This window comes from Ovis aries, chromosome 4, assembly GCF_016772045.2.
Source record: "Ovis aries strain OAR_USU_Benz2616 breed Rambouillet chromosome 4, ARS-UI_Ramb_v3.0, whole genome shotgun sequence".
NCBI classification, from domain to species: domain Eukaryota; kingdom Metazoa; phylum Chordata; class Mammalia; order Artiodactyla; family Bovidae; genus Ovis; species Ovis aries.
The window spans coordinates 77,909,164-77,933,285 of NC_056057.1; the positions used below are offsets into that span (position 1 = coordinate 77,909,164).

Below are 24,122 nucleotides of genomic sequence, written 5' to 3' on the forward strand. Positions count from 1 at the left end.
GGCCTGCAGGTGAGGGCCTGGACTTTCTTTTTGCCTTACATACCCCAGACTGGGTGCTGGAAAGTGGGTGGCCCAGAAATGTCAACAGGCACAGCACTAAGTGCCAACAAATTTGACCCTCTCTGACTAAAAGATCAGGACAGGGGTAGCCTCATGAGATGGAAATTGCTATACAATATTGGTCCCACTCCAGGCAAACCACTCCAAAAAATCAACAAAACTCTATCGTCCCCAGGCTGGGGTGCCAGAGAAGCCATGCGGGGAACTCTGCCTTTGCTAGCCACCAGCTGGTAACACCCAGTGCCCCCCACCAACCCTGCTCCACTGCATCCGCAGAGCCAAGGGCTTTTCTGCTCCTCCCTCCAAGTCAGAAGCCAGAACCCTCTCCTGAACAGCAGTAAGGAGGTACCCTACCACCATAAGTCCCAACAGCGGCTCAGTGTGGAACCTCGACTTGTACCTCAACAAGGAAGTATTGAGGTGGTGGTCTCTACTTTCCCCCACCAAGTGAAGTCATAGAAAGCTAGCTAAAAGAAAAAGTTCAAATAAGACACAGAGTCTCACACACAATACCCCAGTTGTCCAGGTTCCAATCAGAAATCACTCATCATACAAAGAACCAAAACAATCTCAACAAATGAACAAAGGTTATCAACAGACTCCAACACCAAATGACAATAATCAGAATAGCTAACAGGATTTTAAAGCCATTATCCTAAGAATGATTCAATGAACAACTGCAAATATGCTTGTAAAAGTGAAAAAACACAAACTCTCAGCAAAGAACTAAAAGATACAAAAAGAGAATCAAATGGAAATTTTAAAACTTAAAAAAAAAAAAACCTGAAATAAAAAGCTCAACAAATGGGAACATCAGAATGGAGGGGACCAAGGAAGGTTTAGTGAACTTGAAAATGGAACAGTAGAAATTGATCAAACTGAAAAAGAGAAAATAGACTGGAAAAATAACAGAAGAGTAGAAACAACCCAGACATCCATCAGTAGATGAATGGATTATCAGTGCGGTCCACCCACACAGTAGAATACTATTCAGCCAAACAAGGCGTGGAGCACTGACCAGTGCTACGACACAGACACACCTTGAGAACAAGATGCAAAGTGAAAGAAGCCAGACACAAAAGGCCACGCACTGTATGATTCCATTTATAAGAACCTTCCTGAGTAGGAAAAACCACAGAGACAGAACGCAGATTAACAGCGTCTAGAATAAGGCGTGACCCCTAACGGGTACAGCTTTCTTTTTGGGGTGATTGAAATTTTTCAAAAAACAGATTATTATAATGGTTACACACCCAAAATATCGGAAAAGTCATTTAGTTGTTTTGAACTTTAAATTGAACTTAATAGTATGTAAACTATAGATCAATAGGTTCTTTTTAATTAAAAATAAATAACCACTATGGTGGTTTCTAAAGGTGCTGTGAATGAGACAGATCTGTTTAAAACTCCATCCTATATCACTTAAAAAGAAATTTGCTTTCTCTTGGTAAATTTTTTCACACAATAGGAAATCAAAATTGTCAAAGTTTTATTCATCTCGTTGGAATGACAAACTGAGTATACACTTTGCAAACAATTGTATGCAATTTTGAAATTATGACCTAATAGCAGCATTTGAGGCATGTCAGGGACTTTGGAGTGGTGGCCGCTGCAGTCAGGGCAAGGACACTGATCTCAGGGGTCGTACCTTGCAAGCCCAGGCTTCTGGGCTGGGCTGCAGGGAGCAGTAAGGAGGAGGCCCCAAGGAGCGAAGGGGTGACCTTCAGAGGCCTCTCACTCCCTTCCCTATGCTCCCCAGCTCTGACAGGCTCAGACCTCAGGGTTAGACCCCAGTGGGGAGCTGTGATCACGAGGCCCCCAAGCGGTCTCTGTCCACTCCCTACCCTCCCTCAGTGAAGCAGGTTGTCCAGCTCTCTGCAAGATGAAGGAAGACAGAGCTGCAGTTTACCAACCTGCCTGCCCTGACTGGAATACCTGCGTGCCCCCCCCCCCATTTTCTGAGTGAAAGCCACCTACTGCTCCCCATTTCCCAGCCTCTACCTGGCAAACTCCTACATAACTTTCAAAGCCCCAATCAAATATTTCTGTATTTCTTCCAATGCACACCCCACCTCCTGCCGCCATGTAGCATGCTTCTCAGAAACCCCATCCTCCAGTTGGGCCTCCCCACAGGAGCCAACTGCTGCTGTCTCCCATGCAGTCCCACATTTGGCTGAGACCAGGTTCCCTCCATCCCAGGGTCCCTGGAGCCAGAGGCCAAGCATTCAGATGTGTTGGGTCAAGGATGACCACCCCCCGCAGGAATTCCAGCTGGGCCTCTCCCAACCCACTTGGCACCAAGAGGCAAAGGGCCTCAGGGCAGATACCAGTCATGAATGCAGGACTAGGGGGGCAGAAGCTGCTCCCCTGTGCGTCTGTCTGACCTGCATTTCTGAGATTCTGGAATTCTGGCTCCGTCCTCCAAAATCATGAGCAAGGTTACCCTGCACTCTCACAAGGAGTTTCTGTCCTATGGATGATCAGCTTGGAACAACGTTTTCCTCAGAAGTTTCTATGACTCAGCTGTAGAACCACTAGGGTCTGGTGATGACTTTGGGGCAAGCTTTTCATTACTGAGTCAATCGTTTTAATGATCATAGGATGTTTTAGGCTTTCTTTTTCTTCTAGAATCAATTTTAGTAACTAACACCTTTCTGGGAATTTGTCCACTTTGTTTAAGTTTTCAAATATTCTGGCAAAAAAAAAAAAAAACTTAAAAACCTCTAAGTACTTCCCTCTTATCTATTTTTAACCCAGCTTTATCTCTGTGGTGTGTGTATTCCCGTCCCTAATCATCTTGTGTCCACTCTTTCTTCTTAGTCAGTCTCTCTAAGGCTTTTCTGTTTCAAAGAACCAACTTTTGTCTGAAACTGAAAGAGACCTATTAAAAAGACTCTTTCACAGCCCTTTGGAATATTTTAACCCAAAACCTCTGTGTGAGCCTTTTCAATGGCTGAGGAGATGTGGGCTATAAAGGGAGAAAGTGGGCCACAGCTGGTTTGGGGGGATTCTGGGCTGTGGCCTCTGCTGTCCTCACTGAGTCACCAGCTACTTTGTGACTCGCCTTATTATCCTTCCCACATCATTTAAATTCTTCAAGCCAGCCCCAGTTCTCAGATTTATAAAACAGAACAAAGTTCTTACATGCTCAACTATGGACACTGAGACCTAAAATTAAAGATCTAAGAACCTAGAGGAAAGAACCCTTTCAGATCAAGCTCATTCATCTGTTCTGCCAAGACCCTGCGGGACAGAACAGAGTTGGGCAACTCTGTGTAGGGGCCACTGTCTGTTCTGATTGGGGGTGGGGGTCACTTCAGCAGCATATACAAGTCTCTCTTATAGGAGTCAGCCTCAGGGACACTGACAACTCAGGTAGCTATTTCAAAGCATAGCAGAGAACCTTCCAGAACGAGAGTGTGCCCAGTGAAGCAGACGGGCCCCCTGCCCATCCTCTCCAGCCCCTCTGCTCCTGCGGGCTGCACTGAGGAGGACCGACCACTTCAAACATTCCCACTGGTAAAAACGTTGGAGGAGGCCTTGCTCTGGGAGACTCGTCTGGGGAGACCATGCCTGCCCCCACGTGCAGGGAGAAGGGCAGGAGATAAATACAAACTCAGATTTTGTAGACAAAGCAGATGGATTTTCTTTCTAAACAGCAACCACAGGGCTAATTAGTTCTAAACAATGTAGGAGGGGAGGGGATGTTCCTGATTACTGGAGCAATTATCACCTTCTTCTCAGGGTTGCCTTAAAAATCAGTGATTACAGGTATGGAATGCCCACGGGTCCTTCCTGGTTGAGAGCAGGTGAGTGGTGAGAGCTCACAGTGGCATCCTTCCCTCTGACAGTCAGAGGCTCTCCCCAGGGGTTGTGATGAATTGCACCCTGAAACCTGCACAACTAAATCACTTTGCTGAAACTGTTATAACACGGTATTGTAAACCAATATGTGCACTTAAGTCACTCAGTCGTGTCCGACTCTTTGCGACCCTATGGACTGTAGCCTGCCAGGTTCCTGTGTCCACAGAATTCTCCAGGCAAGAATACTGCAGTGGGTTGCCATTTCCTCCGCCAGTGGATCTTCCTAGACCAGGGATCGAACCCATGTCTCCTGAATTAACAGGAGATTCTTTATCACTGAGCCACCAGGGAAGCCCCTATAAACCAACTACAATAGAAAGTAATCGATCAACATGGGCAAGAACAATGTTGGCGGCAGATTTGTGTAGAGTGGGTACATCCCAGGGAGAAGACATCTGCTGGGGCTCAGCAGAAACATCTGCTTCAAGCCACGAAGCACAACCTTCTCCTGCCTGTCTCTCAAAGACTCCAACTGCGATACCTCCAGGAGGACACTCACCCTGGAAGAGAGGAAAGAACAACCCACCAACTTCTAGAGTATCTGCCCCCCACCTGCCTCCAAGTCCTGCCTCCACACCGACCCCCACAAACCTGCATCTGACCAACTGTCTGGCCTGCTCGAACACATCAGAGGCCCCACGTCACATGCACATGGTCACATGTTCATGCACGTCCTTCCACAGAGTGCAAAGCCCAGCCTCCCTCTCCAGCTCGGCCTCTGTGCTCAAGCTCCTCCCCAACTCGGCCTCGTTCAAGGACCCCACTCCCATCCCTCCAGCCCCAGCGCAATGTCACCCCACCTCCTGCAGAGGCTGATAGGGGCATACCTGCTGTCACACAGGGGTCACTCTGGAGCCAGATACCCCAGTGACCCCTCCAGAACTGGGGTGCACCCCCAGCATTGCCTCCACAAAACTGGCTGCACCCACCAACGTCCCCCCACATCTCCCTGGGTGCTGCCTGATGGGGTCAGGGCCTGGAGAAGACTCTAGAAGCAGCTATGGAACTGGACTGCTCTACAACTTGAGCTGAGACATGAAAACACAGACAGATGACAAGCCCATATGGCTGGGGCACCCCTCACCTGCAACTCAGGGGGCTGCCGTTTTCACACTGACACAGAGGCATGAGTTGGGCAGAGGTGGCTGGCCACCTGCAGGCTCCCCTGGCTCCCCTGCCCAGGTGGTCCCGGGCAGGCTTTGATGTATCGAGTGCCTACGGGTGCTTGAGAGCCCGAAGGGGTGCCTGAGCCCCATGTGAGCTCGAGGGTTTCCCTTCTGCCACCCAAAGAGACAAGGCTCCCTGAGCTAAAAACAGTCAGGCAAACCAGAGGCAGGGAGTAACCTGAGTGCCGGGTACAAGGCTGCCCAGGGAGACAGCTGTCCTGTGATACTACCCGCCGGTTCCAATCGGAAACACAGAACGAGTCAGGATGCTGCCTCGCCTCCTCGCAGGACCAGCCAGGGGAACTCATGGGGATGACCCATCCTCACTCACTTCCACATTCCGTGTGCTCAGCTCCGCAGCAATAGATGAAACCACCGGAGGATGACTGATACGTTGGAAAACATGAAAGACTGAGTTTTTACACAAAGAAAAGCAGAGCTAGAGGAACAGGCTTGGGCAACACGGGATCCCTTCAGATGAAGTGCCAGCCTTTCTCTAGTGAGAGGCTCGTTCAAACCCACAGGAAAGTCAGAGCATGAGCGGGCAAAGGATTAGAACATGCACTCCACACAGAATTACAAATGGGGAGCACACATGGAGAAGTGGCCACGGCATTAGTAGCCAGCATCTGAATAAATGGGAGGAACCGCGTTCTAACAGGAAGCGGGGAGATGGGGGAGGGAGGGGAAAAGTGCGTCACAAGCCACAATGGGAATACACACCAGAACCCCGATTGCTGGGCCCACCCCAGCTTTCCCACCCATGGGACTGGGCAGGCCTGAGAATCTGTATTTCTGACAGGCTCCCTGCGAGGCTGGCTCTGTTGGCCCCAGGACCCTACTCAACCACTGCTCCCCAGAGCCCAGTGTAACTAATTATTACTTATAAAGATAAAATGAAGCACAACATGTTTTGGAAAATGCCCAGGACCCAGGGAGAGAAATAACATCCTATTTGCACTCTTGAGGATATAACCAAAGATATTTCAAGTTTATATGAATAAAGATGCTTATAAAAAAGAAACATTTTTTAAAACATAGTATCTAAATGTCAGATGCCAGACATGCACACAGGAAGCAGCAGCTGTTTTCCATTACCTTTAGAGCACCGGCTGGATACACCTATGGGAAATAAGTCAAAATGCAGAAATAAAATTGTGTACACACCAAAATGACAATGACATGGGGAGAGAACGTGCATAAGGACAATGGCTTGAAAATACGGAGCGTTCAGCTGGGTTGACAGGACTGGGTGACATTTACCATTTTGTAGATTTCCTGCTTAAGAACATCAGGCCTGCTATTAGAACTCAGACGAGTCTCTGAGCCTCCGCTAGTCTGGGTTTCCTCAGCTGTAGGACTGAGAAAATAAACCCTTGCTCTCAGAGCTGCAGAGAAATGACATATTAACGGCAGCAGAGGCTGGACTGGCAACTGCTCCACGCGAGCAGGAGAGATTGCTCAGCCACTGTGTTCCCAGGGCAGGAATGTGGGCACGGGGGGAGAAACACATTTGCAGAACCCACATGTGCAGCCAGCATCCTCACCATTGACAGGCAGGACCCACCGAGAGACAGAGGGCGCATCAAGCATTTGAACACGTTTTAAGGGTGGAAGCTAGGTAGTCTGTAGGAAAGGTGGCAAGAGTAAGAAAAGAAATGAAGACAAAATCAGAGAAAGTAAGTTCAGAGAAAACCATAATTCTAAAAAGTACATGCACCCCAGCGTTCACTGCAACACTGTTTCCAACAGCCAAGACATGGAAGCAACCTAAGTGTCCACAGACAGATGAATGGATAAAGAGGATGTGCTACACTTAGACAATGGAATATTACTCAGCAATTAAAAAGAATGAAATAATACCATAGGTAGCAACATAGATGGACCTAGAGATTATCGTCCTAAGCAAAGTAAGCCAGACAGAGAAAGGCAAATATCAAATGATATAGCTTATATGTGGAATCTTTAAAAAAATGATACAAATGAACTTAAAAACAGACTCACAGACAGAGAAAACAAGCTTATGGTTACCAAAGGGGAAAGGGGGGATGCATAAATTAGGAGTCTGAGATTAACATATACACACTACTATATATAAAATAGATAACCAACAAGGACCTACTATACAGCACAGGGAGCTCTATTCTGTAATAATCTCTAAGTGAAAAGAATTTTTTGAAAATATATATATATATATGTATAACTGAATCACTCTGCTATATACCTGAAACTAACAGAACATTATAAATCAATTGTACAGCAATAAAGACAAATAATTTTTTTAATTAGAAAATGTGGGAAAGGAAGACATTTGAAAGGAGGTGGAGAAGAGGGAAAACAGAGGGAATGCAAAGGAAGATTCAGATTCATCCACACAAGAATGGCCCCCACATCGATCTTTCCAGCACTTCAGCAGATGTATTTAAGGGGAGAGAACTCTGAAGACTCACTGTTGGGATCTCTTGGACGTGATAAAGGTAAAGACACCAAGTTCAAGGCCCTCTAAGCAACAAAGACTCCACATTAGTGCTAATGATGCTGGTCTGGAAAAACGTTCAGGGCACAGCCCCAGAAGATACACTCCTTATACTTGAGCATGCACAAGTATACACGTGTGTGCACACATATACACACATCCACATGTGCACATCCACAAAAATGCACACATATCCACAACCATACACACGTGGACAAGTGGACACAGACATACAGGCATGCACACAAAATCCACAAGAATGCAAATCCACATACGTGGATATGCCCACACACTAACATGAGCACATATACGCCTATATACGTTTGCACACATGCCCCACATATCTAATACACATGTGTACAGAACTACAAATCCACACACACATGTGCACACAAAACACACACGTGCACACGTGCACATCACACGTGTGCACATTTCCTCACAGACAAGTAGCTCCCACACCCATACACCACTCACAGACAAAGCCACCCACGGATCTACACACAATCCAAATATACATAAGCCATCTACTTTTAAATGATATCCAACTTTTACTGTAAATACTAGGCATCGTTACAATACCTATAAATAGAAACGTGTACATTTTTAAATGTACAGTCAGTACTTCATGCCTTATATTTACCATAATAATAGCATCTCATTTATAAACCCATCCCATCCATCCCACCCCAGGAAAACAAGCCTCTGCACTTTCATAAAGCCCAGCGGTCTGGGGGCTCCTAGCTGAAGGCCTCACCCAGAGCGCTCAGAGAAGCCTGGTGGTCCCAGGACAGCAGCAGAGGAAACATCACTGCGGGAGTGAGCCCAGGACATGCAGCTGACAGTGGCTGGGGCGGGGGGGACCCAGCCCGACTCCCTCCAAGCCTTTAGATCACAGGGTACAGTGCCACTGCCCCCGGGGCTGGCAGGAGCCGGGCAGGGTGCTCTGCAGCCTCAGCCAAGCTCAGCTGTGGGGCTGCCACCGTGACCCCCACTTCCTAACAACTCAGCCCTTCCAGAGGTACCAAGCCCAGCTCTCCTCTGCCTCCACTTAAGGCCTGCAAAGGCTCCCAGGCATCTCCTCCATAGTCCTGTACCACATAACACCAGCAGGTAAACTGAGGCCACAGATGGCAGTTCTTCTGCCTTCACTCCCATAGTGCCCCCGACAACTGTCCTCTCTTTCCCAACAGACTGAGGGAGCTGGCCCACAGAGGCACAGGAGCCAGTGGGGGCCTGAGACCCCTATCCGACTCTCAGGCGAGTCAGGCTGGCCCCACTCCCAGAGCCCTCGGCGTAGAAGACTGTGAGGCTCCATCCCCCGACCCCAGGCACCCCACGCCCCTCTGGGTGAGGCCCTGGGCACTGACCTGCTTCTCATTCTCGTCCTCCAGCCTCAGCCGGTCCTCAATGCAGTTCCGGGCCTGTAGGAAGGCCTTCCTCTGGGCGCGCTCAGCCAGGATCCTCACGAAGACACCATACATGTTCACACCAAGGAAGAGCAGAGCGTTGGCACCCAGCTGGGGGGAGAGAACAATGCAGAGAACTGCACCAGGGGCCTGGCTCGCAGAGGCTCCTCCACGCCCTGCAACCACCAGCCTGTGAAATGACCACGCCAGCCAGAGCCAGCCTCATGTGGCCACAGCCAGGCCTCATCCCGCACCCTCTGAGGGGTCATCTGTGCTACGAGCTTGTCATGTAATGGAATAGTGGGCAAGGATGCAAGGTGCACCCCCTAAAGTTCACATGGAAGTCCTGACCCCCAGTCCCCCAGAGAGGGGCTATACTTGGAGACAGGGTCTTTCAAGAAGTAATCAAGAGAAAGTGAGGCCATTAGGGCAGCCCTAATCCATCACGGGGAGCTTCCCTGGTGGCTCAGTGGTAAAGAATCCGCCTTCAATGCAGGAGACACGCACGATCCCTGGGTCAGGAAGGTGCCCTGGAGGAAGGAATGGCAGCCCACTCCAGTATGCTTGTCTGAGAATCCCATGGACAGAGGAGCCTGGGGGCTACAGTCCACGGGGTCACAAAACAGTCAGATACAACTTAGTGACTAAACAATATCCACAGCAATCCAACATGACTGGCGTCCCTATCAGAGGAGATGAGGACACAGACACATACTGAGGGATGGCTGTACGAGGAAGACGGCCGTCAACAAGCCAGAGAGAGGCCTCACGAAAGACCGGTCTCCAGAACTCAGAAGTAGAGCCTGCTGTCTAAGCCGCCCAGTCTGGGCACTTCATCACAACAGCCCAAGGAAACACTATACCCGGAAGTATCAAAGGTGAAGAGAGTGGTTATTCCCATAAAGGCAGCATGGAAAGCTCTGGAGAAAAGCAGCGAAGGCGAGCTGATTAAAAACCAAAAAGAAAGAATGGCATTTGGGTACGAAGCAAACTTTTGTGCATATGAAGAAAATGCAGCGTCCAGAGCCTCTGATGGCTCCAGTTCTCACTCCGCGTCAACAGACAAGAAGCCAGAAAGGGACCCGGCCCGGAAGGACCCTTTCAGGGCAGCTTCTGCCCAGCCTGGGAGTTAAGGCAGGAAGTCTGAGGACCGCAGAGTCTGACCACTTCCTGCTTTCACCTGCCTAATCGCAAGTCCAGTCCAGACTGCCCAGGACTGAGCTCGCGGGACTTCATAGGAACCCACAACAGATGATGGTCACACCGCACAGAGTGGCAGGGCTGGGGAAGGATCAGACCCCGTGTCCCCTGCTCAGCCTCCTCAGCTGACCTGTACCTACCTCTCATGGCCACAGGGCCCAGGGCCAGACAGAGGTGCCTCCATGGACCAGCAGAACCCCAGCACATCCCCCTGGAGCCCCCAGGCCACTGAGAGAGAAAGAGCACCCACCCACCTCCCTGTGAGGCTGCAGTGTTTATAAAACCACTGCACCCACCCACCTCCATCATAGTCACTGTAAAAATGGATGATTTTATGTTTGATTAAACTCCAGCATTTCCTGCAGGTTCTGAGTGTCACCGATCCTCATGGATTAACCTGAACTACTCCCCACCCAGGACTGATGTCACACACGACTACACAGGACAAATAAACACAGATGGGACATCAGTCCACAATCAGAGGACACCTGCCAGAGTCCAGGCAGTGACGGACGGGCAAGGTGGCCCGAACAGGGAGAGTTGAGGGACAAGGACAGGGAGGGCGCAGCTGGTAGTAACATCCATCTAGAGACACGGAAACTGTTCACAGGAGGACACAGGGAGACAGGCCAAGCAACTGGAATCCACAGGACCCCAGCACCCAATGGTCATCTCCCTAAACCCCCAGCAGGGGAGTTAGCCCCGGGCAAACTCAACAGGGACAACCTGTCCACTTACACTTGGCAGAGGATGGACACACGCTTACACCTAACAAGGACTGTGTACAAAATACTCTCCTGCAAATCACCTCCTGGATCCTACCTCTGCCCCCCAAGAAAGAGGGACGGCCATCCTGAGAGAAGGCTAAGAGAACAGCCGAAAGTCCAATAAAAATGGTGCCTGCCATTACCTGGAATGTCGCATTGTGACCTGACCATCTCCATGTGACCCTGGACAACACTATATGACCTGAGCAACTTCATGTGAACCTGATCATCTCCCTGTGACCCTGATTATCTCCATGGGACCTGACCATCTCCTAGTCAGGTCTGGACATCCCCATGACCTCATCATCTCCCTGTGATCCTGCATGTGACCCTGATCACCCTCACTGTGACCCTGAACACCTGCAAATCTGAGTGCCCCCCTAGCTGGAGCATCATGCTTTAACCAGGTGCAGGACTGGAACACACGTGCTTCTCCAAGGCCAGTGCCAGTCAGTCTCAGGCCTGGTGGCCAGCACTGGTGCACCCAGGGCAGCTGCACTGGGCCCCCGTTCCAGACAGTGTTTTCTGTGTCTAAAGGACCACCTGCTGTATCTGGGACAAGTTCATGCCAGTCTGTTGATGAAGGCACTTTTCTGGTGGCACCAGGAAGACTAGCGTATAGGAAACAACACATTGCACATTGGTAGAATCAATACTTGGTCTTCCCAGGTGGCGCCAGTGGTAAAGAATCCGCCTGCCAATGTAGGAGACATAAGAGGCATAGGTTCGATCCCTGGGTCAAGAAGATCCCCTGAAGGGGACAACCTTCAGGGTTGTGCATGGCACAAGTGCATGGCAACCCACTCCAGTATTCTTGCCTGGAGAATCCAATGGACAGAGAAGCCTGGTGGGCTACCGTCCATAGGGTCGCAAAGAGTTGGACATGACTGAAGCGACTTAGCAGGCAGGCGGGCAGAATCAATATTTAAACACATACTAAGTGTATTTAAAACACTCACAGGTACAGTGCTGGACAGGTTTCTAAAAATTTAAACAACAGTGAGTCTTTGCACAAAACACTCATCTCCCAGTAGACCCTTAATCATTCATGGCTTCTGCATGCCATCCTAGCCTCGATTTAAGGTTCTGAACATGGAGACGAGATAACACACAGGATGCCTCTTCTGAGACACTGTCCAGCCCAGCACCCCTGCAGTGAAGCCCTCAGCCGTCACTGCCAGGTAGGGGACAAAAAGTCCAACTGAGGGGCCAGGCACCCAGGGTCAGCTGGGTACAGGGTGCACGAAGCGGCAGGCCACACCTGAGCCTGGAAGACAAGGCTTTTCAGGTGGCCTGTGGCAGAAACAGGGGGAAGTGGAGGTCCCCAGTGAGGTCTGGGCAGAGAGGTGTGGGCCAACGGGCAGAAGGGCTGGCAGAGGCTGGGCAATCTGGTCAAGCGAAAAATCAGTAGCAGAGTGGGGGTGAGCTGGGTCACCTTGTCACCCCCTCTACACCCACCTTCCTCACACCTTCCCTTTACTCTGTGGCCACAGTGATCCCCCAGGGACACCAGGGCCCAGCTGGTTGCACCTGTCTGCCCTGCCAACACCATCTGAGCCCCTCACACAAAGAAGAGCCCCATGGCCTGCCCCAGAACTGGAGTCTAGCAGGCAGAGTGGAGCAGAGATAGGGAGTCTCCCCTGCCCGAGGCTCTGCATTCACATTCACAAACCTGCCGATCTTCCCCCAGGAAATCAAAGGAGGAGGCCATCCACATGATGCTAGAGCCCCCAGCAACCTGCCTCCCTGCCTCTACTCAATCCCCACACCCCACGATGGCCAAGGTGACAGGCACAGCAGTGACAAGAGGCCCAGGTCCTGCCCCACAGGGCACAGAGAAGTTTCAAGACTGGCTACCTAATCCGTGACCAGGGAGGAGGGTGACAAGGCAGAGAGAAGCCCAGAGGTCACCTGCTGGCAGGTGTGGCCTGAAGGGGGCGCTGGTTCACACTGGCAGCAGTAGTTGCCGGGCCAGGGAGCCAGGCTGAGGCTTCTGCACTTGGGGAAGGGTCCGCACTGGGGTGGAGGCTGAGTACCACACAGCCTGGAACACGCCTCCTGGGACTGACAGGTCCTTGCCACCCCCACCAGCATCCTCACTCTACAGACACAGGGCCCCTGAGGAAGGGCAGGGCCCCCAGCTGCAGCGGGCAGGGCACACCCAGCAGCCCCACCACCCGGGCTCCCTGTAAGCCCTCACTCCTGGCCTCAGGGCACCTCCCCCGCATATCTGGTCTCAGCATCCAGGCCGCCCAGGACCCCCTGCAGGCCACGCACCCTGGATGCCTGGGCCCTGCCAGGAACCCCATCTGCACCTTTCTCACCCCTGGAAGGCTTGCCCTTAGAGCTCTCTTCTTCTCCAGCTGAAACTCCATGGCCCAGCAGGACACTCTCCTGCCCCTCACACTCTGGAAACGCGAGGCTGGTCCAATCCAGCTCCACACACACTGCTGGAGGAAATGCCTGGGCCTGCCCACCCGGCCATCTCCTAGGAGTGAGTGCACCACCCCACACCAGCAGCCCAGAGAGCTTCTCCATCCCAATCCTCACCTGTGCCCCCTCCCCCGGGGCCCTCTCTCTGCCCGGCCCAGCCACTCCCACGCCCATGCCCCCAGGGTCCCCTCTACCCTCCAGCTGGGACCTACTGCTCTCAAACTCAGGACAACGTCTTTCTCCTGAAAATGAGACTCCTCTTCTTCTCCTGGGCCTGCCCAGTTTTCTCCCCTTTCAGCAAAACTCTTGGAAAGGCCCCGTGGAGTTCCAGCCTCCGTCCCTTCTGCAGCTGTCCTGGGTGGTCTGTGACCAGGTCAGGACCACCTTCACATCCCGAACCCAGGCTCAGGTCCCAGTGTCCAGCCCACCCTGCTCAGGCCGTGAGCTCCCCTCCATAGGCGCCCTCCCCAGCATCCTCTGGTCCAAGCTTCACATCTGGACCCCTCTCTACCCCAAACTCCACCCCTTGTGGTATCTCAGCCTCACTCCACTTGGGAGCCCATCCCTGCACCAAAGACCCCGAAACCGACACCTTCAGCTTGGCCTAGCCAGCCGTCCCCCTCCCCTGTCCATGCGTGTCTCCTCCTGGGTGTCTGTTCAAGCCTGCTTGGGACAGGCCCTGGTGACACCCAGCACTCACCCCAGCAGCCTCTTCCACCTCAGTTGATCCAGGCCCCTGGAAACCTCTCAGGCCACAGCCCTTTTCCACCACCAGCAAATCCCACCGGCTCTATCTCCAACACAGGGGCCCCTGACTGCTCTCCCTGCCATCCGTCGCTTGGTTGCCAAGCTGCCTCCTAACCCAAGCCTGTGCCCTTCCTGGTCCTTGAGGCTCCTGGACAGTCCTCTGCTGTAAATCCCTAGTCCTGAGTCTCCCTGGGCCCAAAACTCTCTGTGGCTCATACCCTACAGCCTGTCCTCTTCATGTACCCCTGGCCTGGCCCACTTTGCTTGGGGCCTCTGTCTTGCATTCCTGGACAGGAACCTCCTTCCCACACAGTGCCTGATGCACTCCTGACCTGCAGGGGCTCCACTCAAATGTCACCTTACGAAAACCACTTACCTGACCCCTGGCTAAAAGTGCACACTCTTCCACCTCGGCTTCCGGATTCTCCTGCTGACCGTTTCCACTTCTTTCCCTCTGTTGCTTTCAGCAGTTACTATCTTCCAATACATTATATTATTAACTCATTTGTCACCTCCCCTGCTGCTGCCTCTCGAGGGGCCTCAGTCTGTCAGGTCCACGACAGATCCGGGAACGTCTCATAATATAGCAGGTGCTCTGGTGTTTGTTGAATGAGTAACTGAGGGCATGTGGGTGGGGAGGTGGCCTGGCCCTGGCACAGCCCTGGAAAGGGGCAAAGGGAGGTGCAAGGAGACACCTGCACTGCCAGGGGCACTGCCCAACCTCTCTCCAGGTTGCCTCAGACAAGACCTGATAAGACTGCAGCCCAACTCTCGCATCTGTCATCAGACGGGCAGTGGGGAGGGATCCCAGCATTTCCACGACCAACAGAGGCACGGCATCAGTGTGTCCCAGTGTCTGGAGTGACGTGGCTTCTGGGGCATGCTGAGCTGGTGGGAGCCAGGCATGGTGGGGCGGGGTGGGGTGGGGGGACACAGTTCACAGAAGTGTGCACACATGGGCTGGGTCACACACCGCCTCTAGCCACACAGAGGCTCTCACCTCACTGCTCATTTCTGACCCTTGAACAAACTGGACTTCAGGAATGGATCTGCACAGGGTCCTCCAGGGACATGGTGAGGGCCCAGGAACCACTTGTGATTCCTGCAGATAAAGACCTGCTTTACAATAAAGTAGCAGAGATATTTCCAAATCCGTAGGCTACACCAGTGACTCCCCAAATGTGCTCACTGAGCTTTTCATCCATAGAGCAGGACGAGTATGTTTGGAAAAGCAGCCATCTTGCAAAACAAGTTCAAAGAGCACATATTTCAGATCCCTTTGGCCACGGATGATTCAGAAGGCAACACACTCCTTTAACATGACAGCATTTCTCACATAAGGAAACCAGGCAAAGGCACCAAGAAAAACACACTCTTTCAGAGAAGGTCATCACTCAGCACACCACTCCAGCACGAGGCTCTCAGTGAGCACCCTCCACCCTGACCACCAATGCTCACAAGCCAGTTCTCCCAGCAGCAGTGGACAGAGAGTCCCAGAGCAGACACCTCACTTAGATGCTCAGATGCGGCATGAAGCTGCCAGTGCAGACACGGGAGGCACCCAGGCTGCAGTCTCCCAGGAGCTCGTTGGGCAGCTGCTGAGAAAGGCGGTAGGGGGACGTTGCATGGGATGACAGGTCACACAGGAAGGCTGACCACAGGGCCAGGATCCCAGGCCTGGCCCGGGTTGGAGCAGCCAGGCCCTTCTGTAGCTGGCCATCCTCCTTGTCCAGTGTGTGGCATCTGATGTCCAGCCTGGGCACGTGGTGCCTTGGGCCCCAGACGAGCTGCTGCATGAGCAGTAAGGCCCATCCACCCAGTGGAGGAAGCTGTGCTCCCGAAGGTCAGGGTCTACTTCAGCACAGGGAAAGCTGAGCTCTGTAGAGCTACTCTGTACTTCAGAGTCATAACACAAAGCTGCCCTCAGATTGGGAATTTGGCGCTGAGGAGGACTTCCCCTCTGAGAGCATGGATGGCAAGAGGGGGCACCCAGCTGTCCAGAGCCCCTGAGGCATCATGGGTGGGAGTTCCATCCCCAGGGTCCCTAACTGGCATCCTATCCCCTTGCACCCAGGTTACTCATCGGGGCAGGCGACCTGTTCCCCTACACTCTAGTGCCTCAGTGGGCATCCTGGATCCCTCACTTGGACATCTCACCTGGGCACCCCCTCACCTGGGCACCCCCTCACCGGGTCACCCCTCAGGAGAATAGCAGGACACCCTGGTCTGGGCCTGTAGCAGCCCCACTGCCCACAGGATCACTATGGACCATGACCCCTGGCCTGCCCCCTCTTAGCTACACTGCCCATTTCAGCAAGTGTCCCTGACTCCAGACCTACACACACAATGGCCCTGCTCTCCATCCCTGTGCACGGACTGTGGGCCCTCAGACCACACACCCTACACCAAGCCTGGCACAAGGTGGGTGCTCGATTCTGGAAGAACAGTGGGTGGCCTCAAACCCAGGGACCCAGACTCTGTAGGTCTGGGGTGGGACTTGGGCCTCTGGATGCTATCAATACATGCACACGCACACATGAACACACTCACATTCCTGTACGGGAGGACGCATGCACAGGTGTACACACAGGCAACTACACGCCCACACAGATCCACACACATTACACATGTGCACTCACTTGTGCCCACATTCATGCACACATGTACACACTCAAGCCCCACCCCCAGAGCTGCGTCCATGCCCTGCACAGCCCCACCCAGAGACCCAGGAGTCAAGAAGCTCTCCCTCAGCTGGAGGCAAAGTGAACACCAGCAGCTCGGGTATCAAAGCAGATCCCGCCACCCTCCAATCCAGGAAGGCAGGGTCGGGAGATGCAGGGGAAAAAGCAGGGCCTAGGGAGGACGAGGACAGGAGGGACACAGACGCAGCAGTGAGGGGCAGCCTGCACTGGGGCAGTGAGGGCAGTGAGTGTCATTCTCATGCCACGCCCCACACACGGATGTGTGCACAAGGAAGCCCAACCTGCCCTGCCGAAACTCACAGAGCAGACAGCGGGGAGAGGGGCCCAGACAGTTGGGGATCCTGGTCCTTGTCACCCCATGGCTCTCAGGCCTACATGCATGGCCTCCCTCACCAAGCCTCCCCATCTGGATGCAGCCTGGGGCCCGGTCTCACTCCAAGGTCTGGCCTCTGAGGTCGAGGGGCTGGAGGGCCCCAGACCCCATTTTCCTTGGGGAAAACACATCTACCCAGGAAATGGGAAATAATCAGTGCAGTGTGTGAGCGTGTGCCTGTATGTGAGTCTGCATGTGGGTGCATGCATTCCTGTGTGAGTGTGCAAGGGTGTGTGTCTGTGTGTGTGTGTGAGTGCTCGTGTATGAGTGCATGACAGGAGATGGCTTCCACCTCACTGAGTGCCAGCCCCACGCTGTGGGGATGGCACAGTCCCCGGGGGCCACCTGTACCTGCACAACCACAGGCATGACCTCGGAGGAAAGGGATGCACAGGGTAAGGGCCCCGCCCTCAGCTACACAGCTTGGAGTGGAGCCCCTGGGTGCAGGGAGTTCCCACCCCACCCACTCTGTAAGCCCACCCGCCACCATCTGAGTCAGGAAATGGCCCAAGGACATTTCTGGGCTTCAAGTTTGCAACACAGAGCAGCTGGCCCATCAACCTGGCCCTCTGGACATCGCAGACGTGAGGAGAGAAGGGCAGCAACCCAGAACCACTGGGAGGGAGCTCATGGAAAGGGCAGTGGGTGGGGACGTTTCCCACAGGACCCGCTTAAGGAAGGCCTGAAAACATTCTGTGTGGCCCAAACACCAGGGCTTCCCCCACACCTGCCCTTTCCTCCACACCCGCCTCGCTGGCCCCATGGTGACCAGCTCGTTCCCTCAGCCAGCTGCCTGCAGCCCCAGAACCCAGCAGCCTCTTGGCCTCATCTGTCCAGGACCTTGGAGTATTCTGTCCCCAGGAGGGAGGCCTGAGCCCTCCCTCTGCCTTGTCCCCTTTATTCTTCTCCGAAGGTCACACACACTCCCCCCAGCACAGACTGCAGTTCCAGTGGTTGATCAGGGTCCCCAAAGACCAACTTCCTGGAGGGCAGGCAGTCCTGTCCCCTGGCTCAGCACCTGGCACCCAAGTGTGGACCCAGAACCATCTAGAGAAGGTGCCACAGCCTGAGAAGCTGCAGAGGCTTCACAGCTGTGTCTGCTCCAGTGGTCCCCAGCCCTTCCACTGAGTCCACCCAGGGGGCCAGACTCTAGCACATGGACAGTCTGGGGATCCATGGCAGCAGAGGAAAGCCTGGGACCCCCAGGACTGCCCGGAGGGGGAGCAGGTGGGAACCCTCACTCTGATGCAGGATGGTCTCCCCACCCGGGCCCTACCTCCCTAGTTCCTGCTGCCCTGGTGTCGGCAACTCTAGGTACTTCTTACTGTGGGAGCTGGCTGCCGAGCGAGAGGATGACACAGCTGTGATGGAAACAGACCAGGTTTAGGGAGGGAACTGCCCATCAGACAAGAGGGCTGGGAGCCCAGGTTCCAAGGACTCAGGAGTTTCCAATTGGATGCCCACGGACATGAACCTGCAGGCCTAAAAGAGACACTGGAAACTGCCTAGGCTGAAAGATGCAGGGGATGGGAAGCCAGTGCTGTGCCCTGCCCAGCAGCCGGAGGCCTGGGGGAGGAGTGTCCAGCCCAGGACAAGCCTGTGCCAGGGGAGCCGCCTCCTCCCTCCCTACTCGGCTCAGCCAAGGCAGGTGAACAAACAGGTGACAGAATCCAGTCAGGGTAGGGGTCGGGGGAGAGGGAGGTATTGGTGGCGATGGTCAGAAGGCTGGTTAGGGGAGCAGGAAGAGGGGCCCCACCTGGGAAAGAGTCCAGCCAGAGGAGAAGGGGCAATGCTCGGCTGAGGGGCCAGCTGTGCGGCAGGGCTGCACAGGCGGTCAGGAGAGGGTCCAGTGCAGGGAGTGCAAAGAGTCTGCAGGGGACCAGAGGGAAAGAGGGATTCCCTGGTGGCTCAGTGGTAAAGAATCCACCCGCCAATGCAGGAGACATGAGTTCGATCCTTGGATTGGGAAGATCCCCTGGAGAAGAAAATGGCAACCCACTCCAGTATTCTTGCCTGGAAAATCCCATGGACAGAGGAGCCTGGTGGGCTACAGTCCATGGGGTCGCAAAGAGTTAGACACAACTTAGTAACTAAACAAAGAGGGGAAGAGGGCCAGCCAGTGGGGCAGAGGAGAACTGGGGTGGGGGGCTCCTGAGGAGGGGCTAGGCTGAGGGAGGGACATAGGTCCTGACAGATGCCCCAGAGGCCTGCCTTGAAGGAGGAGTAGGAGACACAGGGGCAAGAGGCATGGGTTGCCAAAGCCTGTGTGGCAACCAGCACCGCCAGCACCGCCAGCACATGCGGAGGTGCTGAGAGCAGTCATGTGGCTCCACCTGCCAGCACTCCGAGCTCCTCAAGGGCTCAGGCCACACTACAAGGTGAGGGGTGGAGAGGGTGGGCTGGGGATGGAAATCTGGCCAGCTCTCACTTCCCCAGGACAGCCATGATTTCTGTTACCATTCCTGGTTCAGGCAGTAAACATATTTCCTTTCCTTTCCTGCAAATTGCACCCTGCAGTGGACCCTCACTGTCCCCCTTCTGAAAAACACAGCAGCCCTGCCCCACCTGGCTGAGAAGTGCATCTCTGGGAGCTGTGAGCAGAGGGGCAGCACAAGGAGGAAGCTGGGGCTCTGCCTCCTGCACCTGCCACAGCCAAGGCACCTGGGGCGCAGGGCAGGCACCATGAGCCAGCCACCCTTCTCCAGAGACACCCATCCTCCCCCACCATGGCAATGACCTTCGGCAGTGACCTTCACAGGCACTCCCTTGACTCTACTTCCCCGCCCTGTACCTGAGCACAGCCACCTCCAGTATGTAAGTCAGCAAGGGACAAATCTGGCGTTGCCAGCTTCCCTCCTTCCCCCACCTCAAAAGCCCAGGACTCTGCAGCCTGCCCACCACTGCTGACTCTGAACAGGCCTCTGGTGTTCTTGCATGGGATGCCTTCAGTTCTGACATGTCACCCAGTTAAATAAAAGTAACTGAGGTACAACCACTGGGCCTTGAAAGCAAGGGACACAGAAGGGACTCTGTTCGGTCTATATTTATGGGGCCCAGCCTTGGTCCTGGGCCAGAGGGGAGTAAGGCCACTTCCCTTAAACTCTTTCTGCCCCAGTGGGAAGCAGTAGCAGGCACACCTTCCTGGGAAAGGGAGGAGCACGAGCCCCCCAAATTTCAGCAGTCTGGCTTTCTGCGTGTTCTCCTCTGCCTCCCAGCATCTGGGCTAGCCTGAGCCCTACAGAGCCCCAAAGCACACCAGGGCAGCCCAGGACTGCTGCAGGAAACCCTTGGAACCCCTCTATGGAGGGCCAGAGGAGCCCACACTTTAACCCAGGTCTCAGGCCCCAGCACAGGCTTTCTCCAGCAAGCATATGACACGCTGCATATCTGCAGCAAAGACTGCACCCCGGCAAAGACTGGCTCATCCATCCAGCCCTTCTGCCTCCTTTCGGCCTCTGCCCTGTGTCCTGCAGGCCTCCTGCCTGTCCTGGGTTCTGTCCTGTGGGAGTGGCACTGCCAGCAGGTGAGTGCACTGCAGGAGGGCAGGGAGGCGTAAGCATGACTAGCAACCAACAAGCTTCGCAAATGTGGGTGCCATCTTCTCCACCAGTCTCAAGCACCAAGTTGCAGAGCTCACTAAGGACAGATTTCACAGACTCCCAGAATTTTCTCACTGGAAGGGAGAATCCCTAGGACACCAGGCGGTCCGATCATCGCATGTTTCTCCGCATCCATCTCCATCTGTCCGTCAATATCACCACCACCTGTACAGACTGGTGGACTTGAATACCAACATTCTAAAGAAGCCGCAGCAATTCAGAAGTGGCACAAGATTCTGAATATGTTTTTCCAATGTGAACTTTTTTCACTTTCACCACAGCCCTGAAGGTGAGCTGTGATGCCCTGTAAGACAGGATAGGAAACTGAGGCTCAGTGAAGGATGGGTCTGCTTAGCCCATGAAGTCACAGCCATTAGCCAACTGAAACCCAGGTGTCTGCTCCCTAAGAATTCACCTAAGTCCAGGATGGGCTCCCTTCCTCCCTAAAATACAGTAGCTCATCTTATCCTGGGGGATGGGTAGAGTTCTGAATGCCTGGGGCACCTTTACAGATTCTCCCTGCCTCCCCCTCCATCCCTTAATCTTTTAATTCTCTAAAAGGAATGTCTACAGGCTACCTAGAACATTGGCGATTATAAAAGGAGACAACAGTACAGCCTTTCATTGAAGCGGTTGCCTGAACCCCTGGGGGCACCAGAACTCAGCCGGGGCCTGTCCAGGTAGCTTAGGGCCCCTCTCACCTGAAGCTGACCTGGCCACTGAGCCACCCGCGCCCCCCCCCACCCCGTCAGGATAGAGAGGTGGTCCTTGCTGGGAGGAGGAGGGGAGCAAACACAACACATAGTAGGGTTGTGGGGGGAAAGATACAGGAGTGCCCCCTGAGAAGGTCAAACAAGCCCCACTCAAAACCTAAGATGCAAGGCGGGAGGCCAGCTGGAGAATGGAGCCCTCCCCTCTCCACTCCTTCCTTCCCCTCCCTGGGGGCAATCAGCCCCCTGGCCCTTTTCCCTGTTTTTCTGCCTTTATCTCAGCCTCCTCTCAGTCTCTGGCCTTCTCCTCTATTTCTCCTCCTCTGTTCCCCCACCCCACCAGCCCCTCTCAGCCCGCTCCCTTCCACATACTCCCTCCTCCTCCCCCCGCCTCCCCAGCCCCTACCACACACTGGCCTCTCTGGGCCCTGAAATGTGTGTCACTCCTGGGTGTCCCATGGCCCCTCTGACCCTGTGCATTCCGGGCATCACCGTCTAGGGGCACCTCCTTTGGTCCCTGTGTAGAGGGGCCTTGGTGGGGCCCTGGAACCAGCTATCTGACTCTCATCACTTCCCCCACCCCCAGCTGTTCTTCCCAAAGCCAGCTCTGTCCAGCTGTCCTTCCTCACCCCTGTCTCCTCACATCCCCCTTTTTCTCTTTAGATGGGCTCCCCCAACCCATCAGATTCCCACCAAGCTCCCGCCAAAATAAAGCCAGAGGGAGAAACAAAACCCTCCCTTTGGGCCCTCCAAGACTAGGTGGGATGGGCTGGGCTGCACGGAAAAGCACCAGGCTGAAAGACACCTGCCTAAGACCTCTGGGGTCCTTGGGCTGGGGAGGAGCCCCTAGGAAGCAGTCAATATGGGGTCCTCACCACGATCTTGCCTGTGGGGAAAAAGAGTGACAAAGTTCAGGCTGCTGAGAGCCTGGATCCCGGCAGAGGCAGAGCAGGTCGAGAGGGACCAGAGAGAGCCCTGTGCGACCTTGGCAAACCCTGTCCTTCAGGACCCCAAACGGATCCACAAATGGGAGCCAGGGTGGCTGGAGGGGGCTAAAGTCCTTACCAGCTTCCCACATCCCCTATGACGACAGGGTTGGGAGGGGGACTCTGCGAGCCTAGCACGCGCTCCGCGCTCCAGGCGCAAGCGAGAGGAGCCCCGGGCTGAGCGCACAGCCCGCAGCAATCCTGCTTGCCAGGCCGGCTCCTCATACCTATATTTTGTCCATCTGTGGGGATGGCTGCAGCCAGACAGCGTCGGACCAGAGCTCTGGCCTCAGCGGCCGCTCACCAGCTGTGTGACCTTGGGCCAATCCTTGCCCTCTCCACGCCCGCTAGTTTCGGGTCTCCACACTCCACATCCAGGAGCGCTTGTGGACTGTAACTCGGGGAAGAGTCCGGCCCCAGGGTGCCAGCCCTCAATGTGTCCCCAATTCCCTGAGTGACCTTGAACGTCCCCCTTCCAATTCGGGGCCTCAGTCTCTCCACCTGCCCAGTAGGTAGATTTGCACCCTTCTCCCCGCGTTCCCAGTCCCTCCCGAGAGCAGGTGTGTCCCAGACCGGATCGAGGGCGCGCGAAGACACTTACCGTTCTCCAGAGACGTGGGCGCTTGGCGGGGACCAACGTAGCTGTGACCAGCAAGTGCGAGGCGGCCACCACGAGCCCGAAGCCGATGGCCAGCAGGCTGCGCACGGGCAGCAGGGCATAGGACACGAAGGTGACCAAAAGGAGCTGCCAGACTCCCTGATCGGCTGTCGCCGGCACCGCTGCCGCCCCGGCGTGGGCACCGGCGGGGCCGCCGAGCGCGAAGGGACAGCACAGCAGAGCGAAGGTGAGGCTGAAGAGCAAGGCGAGCTGGCCGACCTGCTGCAGCTGGGGCACCTGCAGCGAGCGGACGTTGGTGACCACGAGCAGCGCCAGGAATAGCACGCAGTGCACGGGGTGCGAGCCCTTGGCCAGGCCGGGCGCGGGCCCCGGCGCGCCCAGCAGCTCGGCCAGGGCCAGCGCGCCCGCCAGCAGGCTGAGCACCGCCAGCGCCTTCAGCGTCGCCGCCTGCTCCAGCCGCAGCGTGTAGCCGCGGAACAGCGCCTCCAGCTCGGGGCACGCGAACTCCTCATCGCACGCCCGCAGCCCGCGCCGGCCGCCCGGCCCCGCCGCCCGCTCGGCGCCCCCAGACTCGCCGGCGCCGCCTCCGCCTCCGCCGCCGCCTCGGCCGCGCGGCGCCCCCGCCATCCCAGCGCCATGCAGCGGGCGCGCCCCTCGCCGGCCGGGGCGCCGGGCGGGCGGGCGGGCGGCGAGGCGCCGGGGCGCGGCGGGCCGAGTTGGGGCGCCGGCTGCCCCGCGCGCGCGCCCCGAGCGCGTCCCCTCCCGCCCGCCGCGCCTGCGCACTGGCGCCGCCCGCGCCCCGGCCGCGGTCCTCCCGCGACCGCGCTGCGACAGCCGAGCTCGGAGCCGCGGGCCTGGGCGCGCGAGGCCCACGCGCGTGCGCGAGGCCCGCACCCCAACTCCACAATCTGTACACCCCGCCGCCCAGGAGTCGCTTGACCTTGGGCGCCCAGCCTACCCCTCCCGGCCTCAGTTTCCCCACTGGTGCGCAACGCCTCGCACTATGCTGTC

General features: G+C 55.1%; 1 protein-coding gene across 2 annotated transcripts in view; it reads right to left on the reverse strand.

The window, feature by feature from the left end:
• The window catches only part of ADCY1 (adenylate cyclase 1), a 108,046-nt gene extending 84,260 nt beyond the window's left edge, over positions 1-23,786 (reverse strand). Inside the window, exons 1-2 of one of the 2 annotated variants that reach the window (XM_027968689.3) lie at positions 23,094-23,786; positions 8,937-9,086 (exon numbers count right to left, since the gene is read on the reverse strand). In XM_027968689.3, the coding sequence (XP_027824490.2) occupies positions 8,937-9,086; positions 23,094-23,738 (795 nt within the window). In that variant the 5' untranslated portion in view covers positions 23,739-23,786. The remainder of the gene's footprint in view (positions 1-8,936; positions 9,087-23,093) is intronic. The other variant, XM_042248694.2, reaches the window with a different exon arrangement.
• Between the last annotated feature and the right edge of the window lie 336 nt (positions 23,787-24,122).